This window comes from Stigmatopora nigra, chromosome 2, assembly GCF_051989575.1.
Source record: "Stigmatopora nigra isolate UIUO_SnigA chromosome 2, RoL_Snig_1.1, whole genome shotgun sequence".
Classification (NCBI taxonomy): domain Eukaryota; kingdom Metazoa; phylum Chordata; class Actinopteri; order Syngnathiformes; family Syngnathidae; genus Stigmatopora; species Stigmatopora nigra.
Window position 1 is genome coordinate 20024740 of NC_135509.1, and position 8818 is coordinate 20033557.

General features: G+C 40.1%; 1 protein-coding gene across 6 annotated transcripts in view; it reads right to left on the reverse strand.

Moving 5' to 3' along the window:
* Positions 1–8082, reverse strand: part of bcar1 (BCAR1 scaffold protein, Cas family member) — a 31220-nt gene extending 23138 nt beyond the window's left edge. The window contains exons 1-2 of one of the 6 annotated variants that reach the window (XM_077742734.1): positions 7838–8080; positions 7539–7705 (exon numbers count right to left, since the gene is read on the reverse strand). In XM_077742734.1, coding sequence (XP_077598860.1) covers positions 7539–7550 — 12 coding nt within the window. In that variant the 5' untranslated portion in view covers positions 7551–7705; positions 7838–8080. Of the gene's footprint in view, positions 1–4795; positions 5032–7538 lie in introns of those variants that run through there. The other 5 variants (XM_077742736.1, XM_077742733.1, XM_077742738.1 and 2 more) reach the window with 5 other exon arrangements.
* Positions 8083–8818: the final 736 nt, after the last annotated feature.

Consider the following 8818-nt stretch of genomic DNA (forward strand, 5'->3'; position numbering starts at 1 on the left):
AAGATAAACTTTCTGACTTAATAAAATACGGGAAACACCAATATTAATTGAAAAGATTATTGCTCAGCAAGCAATACCATAAAACTATAGGGAACTCTTTTATATTGGGTTTGACGTCTCCATATGGTTTCAATTGAGACTAAACCATCTTACAAAGGATTAGGATAACCTACCAGACAAGAGAAAATACGATGGGGTCTAACAACTCCCTCAATCACCATTCTTTTGGGGAAAAGTGTTTTTACAAATGAAAAAACGTGTCCTACTTGGCAAGAAAGAAAAAAATATTGAAACAGTGTTTATCTTGTTACGCAGTAAATAGGAAGTCAATTTTTCCACTGTTTAATCATTTTACCTGCTTAAACCTTACAGGGCATGGTCTGAAGCTGGGGGCGATAAATGAGACGTGGTGTACCGGCGTTCTAAAACAAACTACACCCCTGATACCACGTTCTGGCCTATGGTGGCGGGGTGGTAGATAAATTATACGACTCCTGCCGACACGCGGCAGGACTAGGTACTTTGGTCTCACTGCTCTTACCGATGTCTGTTTTTCCATCCACAGTGGAGGAGATACAATTGGCGGCTCATAATTCGGAGGTGAAGGGTCGACCCTCCCGACATCGTCGAGAGGCATGGAGGGAAGGAGATCCAACATACATTGATGCGATTGGCATCCCCCGGGGCGTACCAGATGAGTATAAGCTGGCTAATCAGATCGCAGCAGGTTGGGAGTCTATCTTCCTTCTAATCACCCCAAACAAAAATGTGGATAGAATAAATTACTTACATTACAATGTTCAAAACTTGGAAATTATACTGAACAGGGATTTGTGGCCATGAAGGAACAACTGGCAGCTACCAGTCTGATGGCGTTCCAGAATCGCATAGCGGTGGATATGATCCTTGAAACAGGGGGCGTGTGTGCAATGTTTGGAAAACAATGTTGCACCTTCATACCGAACAACGCGTCACCCAGTGGATCTCTCACCAGGGCCATTACTGGCCTGCAAACACTGAACCGCAATATGCAAGAGCACTCTGGAGTAGATACGTCCGCATTGTCAGATTGGTGGGATAAGACCTTTGGAAAATCTAAAGATTTGGACTATAGGCACAATTACCGCTATCCTAACATTGTGTGGGTGATGTAGTATCCCCTGTTTGCGCTCCTGGCTAAGCCGACTTATAACTACTGCAATGGCCCCTACAAATTCTAAAGTACATGAGTTGTATCTTATGGGACGGTTTGGGGAAAGCAGTGAGGTCCAGGAGTACGGTAAATCCGAGGACCAATTGGACGAATATAATTATGTTTTTTCTCTTTCAGACCAGCCATGGGAGTAAGGAGTAGGCGGGAAAAATCACAGTCACCCGACATTACCATTTAGTGATTACTAAGAAATGACTAATAACATACATATTATAAAAACGGGGGAATGTTGGGTTTATTCTGTTTTACTATTATAATAGTTATATTAATTCATTTCTTTATTAAATCATTCTCTTTCTTTTCTCTGTATTAATTCATTACTTTGTTAAATCATTCTCTTTCTGTTTTTCAAAAGTGTTGAGGTCACACCAAGTCATCTTTAACCTAGACAGCCTGTTCCAGGATGGTTATACAAACAATCCACCCAATCTGGGTCCTTGAGATTTGGTGGGCCCTTGGTGACGAGGACAGGGCTATTCGGACAATAACAAGAATATTGTTATCGTTATGTAACCGTACACTTCGGGTTTTTCTGTATGTAACGATTATATGATTATGATTATATTATATGATTCTTAGGTCAAGGAGGTTGTATAATTACTCTAATCTAAATGTTGTTAGGTCTAGTCCCTGTTTTTGTTATTAGTAAAATACTTTGATTGTTATTGTAGTCCCAGATGTTGTTTTTACTCATACGTGATGGAATGATCAACAACTCTGTAACTTGTGACCATAAGAATGGGACGAAAACGTCTATTCGAGGAGACGTTCGGAAGTTGTAAGGGACACTTGCTGTAATGCTCCCCTCCGGAGGCTTTTACCTGTTGTATCCATTTCTATTTAATTAAATGTCAATAATTGAATAAGATGTCTTCCTGCAGTTATTGATAATTACGGACGAAGGTAATTATTAATGAACCTGACAGTAACATTAAGGGTTTTTTTTATATGTAGTAGTTGTTTTTCACAATTTTTAACACCACGGCACTTGTGAAGAAGAGCCAGAAATGACTCCAATTCCTCAGGGTACTCAGGAGGAGGAACATGGACACCAAGCTTCTGTTAACCTTCTATAGAGCCACTGACTGTGGAGAGCATCCTGGCATACTGCATCACAGTGTGGTACGCTGGAAGCACGGCCGCAGACAAAAAAGCCATGCAGAGGGTGATTAACACTGCCCAGAAGATCGCCAGCTGCTCTCTGCCCTCACTGGGAGACATTGCCAGCCCTCGTCCCCACCAAAAACATACATCATCTTGAAAGGCAATTTAAAATTAAAATAAAATAGAGAACAACAGTCTGAATAAGTACACGCTATACTAACGTTACATCAGTGGTCTCAAACCGGTCCTCAAAGGGCCGCAGTGGGTGCAGGTTTTCATTCCAACTCAACAAGGACACCTTTTCCAAGTGCAATCAGTTAATTAGAGTTAGGTGCTACTTATTTTAAAGACACCTGATTGGTTAAAATGTCGGCACTGGATCGGTTGGAACAAAAACCAGGACCCACTGCGGCCCTATGTGGAACCGGTTTGAGACCACTGCGTTACATGACTGACATGCCTGGTAATGTCAGTAATGACGTAACATATTTAGAGTTTTTCAAATAACTCTAGCATAAAGAACATGCTAACAAGTTTACCAAACTATCAGTTTCACTCTAAATTACTAAATCCAATGAAATCTCTATCTTGCTTGTCACTTTTAAACAACACCCCCAACTCGGGAGGTAGACGCAATTAGCATTTTTTTGTTTTCTTCATTTCAGTAAGAGTAACCTCCGCTTTTCGCCAGTCCCTTACAAGTTTCTCGCTAACTCCAAGCTTTCTTACTGGTGCTTGATCACCATTTTCGGCTGCATATTTCACTATTTGCACCTTGAAATCTGCAGAATATGATTGTCTTTTCGGTGCCATTTCTGTTCAGCTCTTCTCAGTTGTTTTTATAAATTACCGACAATGTTGAAATGATCAACACAGCCCTAGTCAGCCCTCTTGCGGTTTAGTGTGAATGAAATTTCCTGAATACGGGATGAATAAAGTTATCCAATCCAATCTGAACCATTTTATTCTCATTAGGGTTTATCCTCCTGTCTCTCTGTGTCTCTCTCTCTCTCTCTCTCTCTCTCTCTGTTTTTATATATATATATATATATATATATATATATATATATATATATATATATATATATATATATATATATATATATATATATATATATATATATATATATATATATATATATATATATATATATATATATATATATTTATATATTAAGTGTCTAATCAGCCTACCATGCACGTCTTTGGAATGTGGGAGGAAACCGGAGTACCCGGAGAAAACCCACGCACGCCCGGTGAGAGCACGCAAACTCCACACAGGTGGACCAACCTGGATTTGAACCCACATCTTCCACTGTGAGGCAGAAGTGCTAACCACTCGCTCTACCGGGCCGCCCTCATTGGATTTTAGTGTTGATTTTTTTTCATTCATTTTCTGAACCGCTTATCTTCACAAGGGTCCCGGGGGTGCTGGAGCCTACCCTAGCTGACTTCGGCCACGAGGCAGGGGACACCCTGAATTGGTGTTCATTGTTTTTTTTTCCATCACTGGAACCCACAATATATTTTTTTATTTACACTTAAATGCAACAACTCCCCCCCCCAAAAAAAAAAAATGTGCAGAAAACGTTCTGCTCTTAAGGGATGATTTTATGGATTAAAAACGTTGGTAGAAAGATGTGAAAAAAATGGGGAAAATGAGGAAGATAGATAAGTCTACTGTAAAAAAAAACATATCTCTGTATCTCCAAATCCATTAACGATACAAGTAAAATCAAAGTTAAAGTAACACAGATGCTCCAGTCTCAAAACTCATTAATGATGTTGAGCTTTTGGGACAAATGTGACAGATACAAGATACGATAAATATAAAAAAACTGCATCCGTTAACAGTACATATGAAACATAAACAGAAAAAAAGCACTTAAGTATTAACATACTCATCATTAAAGTAAAAAGTGTAAAGTACAAAGTAAGGTAAAAAGGATTGTATTAAGAAATATTAAAATGTAATTTAAAAAAAAAAGATAGAGGGGCTTTATAACACGAAAAACAAAAGAGCGGACAGATCTGCTGCCACTGGCTTCCGCGTGACGGCGCCATCTTGGGAAAAAAACAAACAAAGCAAAAGAAAAAAAACATTTGGACAACGTCAGCGGGCCGGATTAAAACGCCTCGTGGGCTGGATGTGGCCCGCGGGCCGTATTTTGCCCATTGCTGATCTAGAATAATGAATATCAAACCCTCCTCTATTGCTCTAGTCCAAACATTCACAGCAGTTAATGTATAGACCAGGTAGGTCTTAACAGAGAAAATGTGTTCCCTTTGCCCTTTACCCATTTTTCTTCCTCCTCACTCGAATCTCATCTACATTATTCAAGTTTAGGCTCAGCTGTGATTTTGCAATGCCTGCCAATGAACTGTTAGACACCGCGTATTGGCCGACAAGTACTACTAATTTACTAAATGATGAAATATAAACATAATGGTACAAAACAGGATAAAACACATACTCACCAAAAAGTTCATTTCCCACCTTGTTATAGATCTCTGGGGTTAACCAATGTGTGTATATCTAACCAAAGTTGCTCTTCTGCTCAACAGAAAATCCACCGTCTACATATATTTCGGTCCACCCTTGCCTGCTCAGTCAATATAATCTTTCTTGTATGATCTTGTCCGCAATTATCAAGTAGATCTCTACCATTTCTGCTGCTTTGTGATCTCACACAACAAGAATGAGTGTTTGTTATGTCTTGCCCCCTTCCATTACCCTCCCTCTTGCCTGAGGAAATGTGGGAGGGGAGTGTAATCCAACACGTCACTTACAGTTGTTTCCTGAAATTCCCTGCGTCCCGTGTGACCAATGCTTTAAACTGTGTCTCTCTAACAAATAGAACCCTCACCCTCATTCTACCTTTTCTCTAGTTGTGCCCGAAAACCTCTACAGTGTTATGGAAGATTTCATGTAATAGATGCCTATCACTTTTTCTTACTAATAAAATTGTGTCAACATCAACTGTTTACAGTTTGAATCAGGGGTGGCCATGTCCAGTCCTCGGGAGCCATTATCCAGTCTGTTTTCCATAACTCCCTCCTCTATCAGACCTGGATCAATTGATCAACTTATCAGCAAGCTGTGATTCATACGGATCCTAATTATTTGAATCAGGTGTGTTGTTGGAGGGAGACATCAAAAACATGGATTGTGGGAACCGGACTTGGCCAGCCCTGGTTTAAATGAAGGCTCAGCATATGCACGCGGTGTTGGAGTAATAAAGAAGGGGGAGTAGACTTTAGGTCCCCCTCAAATTTACTTTTCAAAATGAAATTACATATGCAGGCAGGACAATTTGTTTGCACACTTGTGAGCATAAGTTGGAAAAAATTGTGACTGGGAATCTTTTAACCAGTCTTTATTTGAACAAAGCTTAATTGGAAACGGTGAAACTGATGCCTTTCTATGTAGTGATTATAATGACAATAGCAGCAAGTGGATTTCTTAGACGTTTTATGCAAAATTATAAATATTAAGCCAAATTCTCCCAACCTCTTTGGATTGCGTGTTATAGTGAAGTGGGTAATGAGATATTTTGATTTGTTTTAAGCAAAGAAGAGCAATGTTAGTCAACGACTAGTCCATAACCTGACCTGACTGTTAATTAAGCATGTAGTCCACAGGCTGATGACAAAGGTGATGGGAAATATCTTAAAACAAGCAAGAATTGTATATTGTTGCAGCAAAAGCAAGACAATGAAAGATCGAGGAAGAAGTCAAACATCTTGTGTCACCACTCACCACTACAAATCCCAGTCTCCAGACTGTACATAACTGCAACCAACTATTAAAGGTGCGATTCAGAGTTATCCTACACCAATTCATACAAATCTCAAGACACTCACTAGCGCCACCTCTTCAATTTGTCTGAAGGGCCTACTACGCCTTTAGCATATCAAGGAACATCAATATTTAGGGGGCATTTTCAACGGCGAGTCAAAAATGTATTTCTCCACAGATGTGTGCGATGCAAAATTTACCCACAATTGAAATATTATTTAGGATTATAGCCATATTTTACTCACCAAAAATCCTTTTAAACTGTACACAATATACATCCTCCTTTCTTTCTTCCTTCTTTTCTATCACCATCGATGCTAATGATGAAAGTCGAGCCTGTCCTGTCGTATTTCTGGCATAATCTGTATTGAAAATGGCTTTAAATCAACAATATATTTTCTTGTGCAACTCGCTCCAAATAGAGTTTGGTAGCTTTCTCGTAGTTAGCGCACTGAAAGTGGCAGACACACCCTTTTCCCGGCTGTAACAGGCTTTCTAGCTTCGGAGTTGACCGCCCTTTCTGAATGATGTCCATTTTTTTCTGGAAAAGTCCGTCTGGAATATAGCTTTGTTAGCAAATCTGCAACCAAATCCATTTGTTTTCCTCCGCCAGCCATTGTGGGTGGAGTTTGCGATCTCTGACTGGCTCACTTTGGCTTTGGTCATCCTACTAGCCAATCATAGTGAAAGTGATGATGTATCCCTATGTCTGGTGTCACCAAATTGAATTCTGATTGGTTAAAGCAACAGTCTTATCGATGCTTGTTTAATGCAGCAGAGCCCGCAGAACTGATTGTGAAGGCCTAGAGGAAGGTTTCTGACCCTGGCAACAAATAATGGCTGAAATGTGATTGGTTAAATGCCTCAATATGAAAACACATGTGGAAGTAGTGCAACCAGGGGGGAAGCACTGAAAGGAAGCTAACAGACAATTTGGAATTATTTATTGTATTAAGTATAAGTATTGATGGACAAAATATAATATGATTCAGATATTTCTTAGGCCAGCAGAGAAGGCCTTGAAGGCCCTGACGGCACACCACTTTCCGCGTATTGTCATGCTTTAAGCGTGATGTGCACATGCGCATCAGTCACGTCCGCCTTTTCCGAAAGCAGACAGTCAAGCTGTCAGCGTCATACGGCGACATCTACAGAATCTTGAAATTAGTGCATACGTAACCTGATGGCACCCCGTCCACTTTGGGCCAAATTTGACTTAAAGTACGCCCCATACGAGTAAATGTGTGCTGCATTGTGTTTGTACGGTTTATTATCACTTGATATTGGCAATTGCAATCATTAATAAGGGTTAGGGTTGTCCGAGGTTGAAAGGTATGAATTAGTGCGCAATAGAACGTGTCTTCAACATATAAAACAATGTATAGTGCAAGTAATGTATTATATAACAACTGTCATACTTACAGGAACAGACATTTTTCTGCTTTACGTCTTTGTTATTTCTGGTATACCAACGGCGACTCATTTAATCCTTGTTCACGCACAGTGGTGGTGGTTGCTCCGATCTTTTATTTTTCGAAGGAAAGGTGTATCCACTTTTCCCGGAACGTCCGCCCTTCTCTCCTATCCTCCTTTACACGCCGTCATTTAAAGTATGGTCAGTTATAAATTATGTCATTGAAGCTGAGCGTGAAAGTAGCGGTTTTAGCGTAGTTCAGCATCAGATTCGCCAAAGATTTCTGTAAAATGCTACGATTACGAACCTCCCCGGAAACGATGAAGAAAATTGGCTTCTTATGCACCTTCGTGATAAAAATCCCACTCTAAAAACGGGTTAGAAAGCTGTCAGCAGGAAGAGACGACCACGTCCGTCGAAGTGTCGGGGGCATTTTCCCGACGAAACAGTGCAACCTTAAAGGAACCTCCTCATGAACCTTTGTGTACGTCTTCAGCCGTCAGCTAGCCCAACTAATGGCCTTCTTTATCTCCTTCACGTTTAGGCAAAAAAAAAAACATATCTCACCTAAGTTACATCCCCACACAAAATCCCATTAACGACGGCATTTTAAATTATGCAGTGACATATTTAACTACATCATTTCCATAATATAAATATAACAGGAATAAAGTGGTGGATCATGTCTTTCACACCTTTGCCTTCATTTGTGATGTCTGAATCACTCCAACCCTTAATAACTATTGTATGGCTATAAAACCTTTACTGCAACCACAGTAGCACCACATATACCAAAAGCATCAATAATAACCTCATGAAATTGAAATATTAAGGAAAAAGGGCGGTACGGCGGAAAAGTGGTTAGTGCGTCGGCTTCATAGTTGGGGACGTGGACTCACCTGTGTGGAGTTTGCATGTTCTCCCCGGGGCTTTGTGGGTTTTCTGCGCGTACTCCAATTTCCTCCCACATTCCAAAGACATGCATGCAGTGCAAGTGTTTTCTTTCTTTGCCATATCGAAAACTTTCACAATTCTGACAAGTTTCTTTATTCTCTGTTGCTTTATAGATGTAGTAGCATCCATAGAACAAGCAACACATTTGTGATGCTTTGCAGGAGTTGATACAATCACAAAACAAAAAAAAATCACAGAGAGGTGTGTAATAATCCAAACTCAGGTAGTTTCCATCTATCTGCCCGTGGAGAGCAACGCAAAAGCCAAAGCTGGAACCAAGTTTCGGGAATACACAACTGACTGACAGTGGAGCCTAGCATGTTGAATGCCGAAC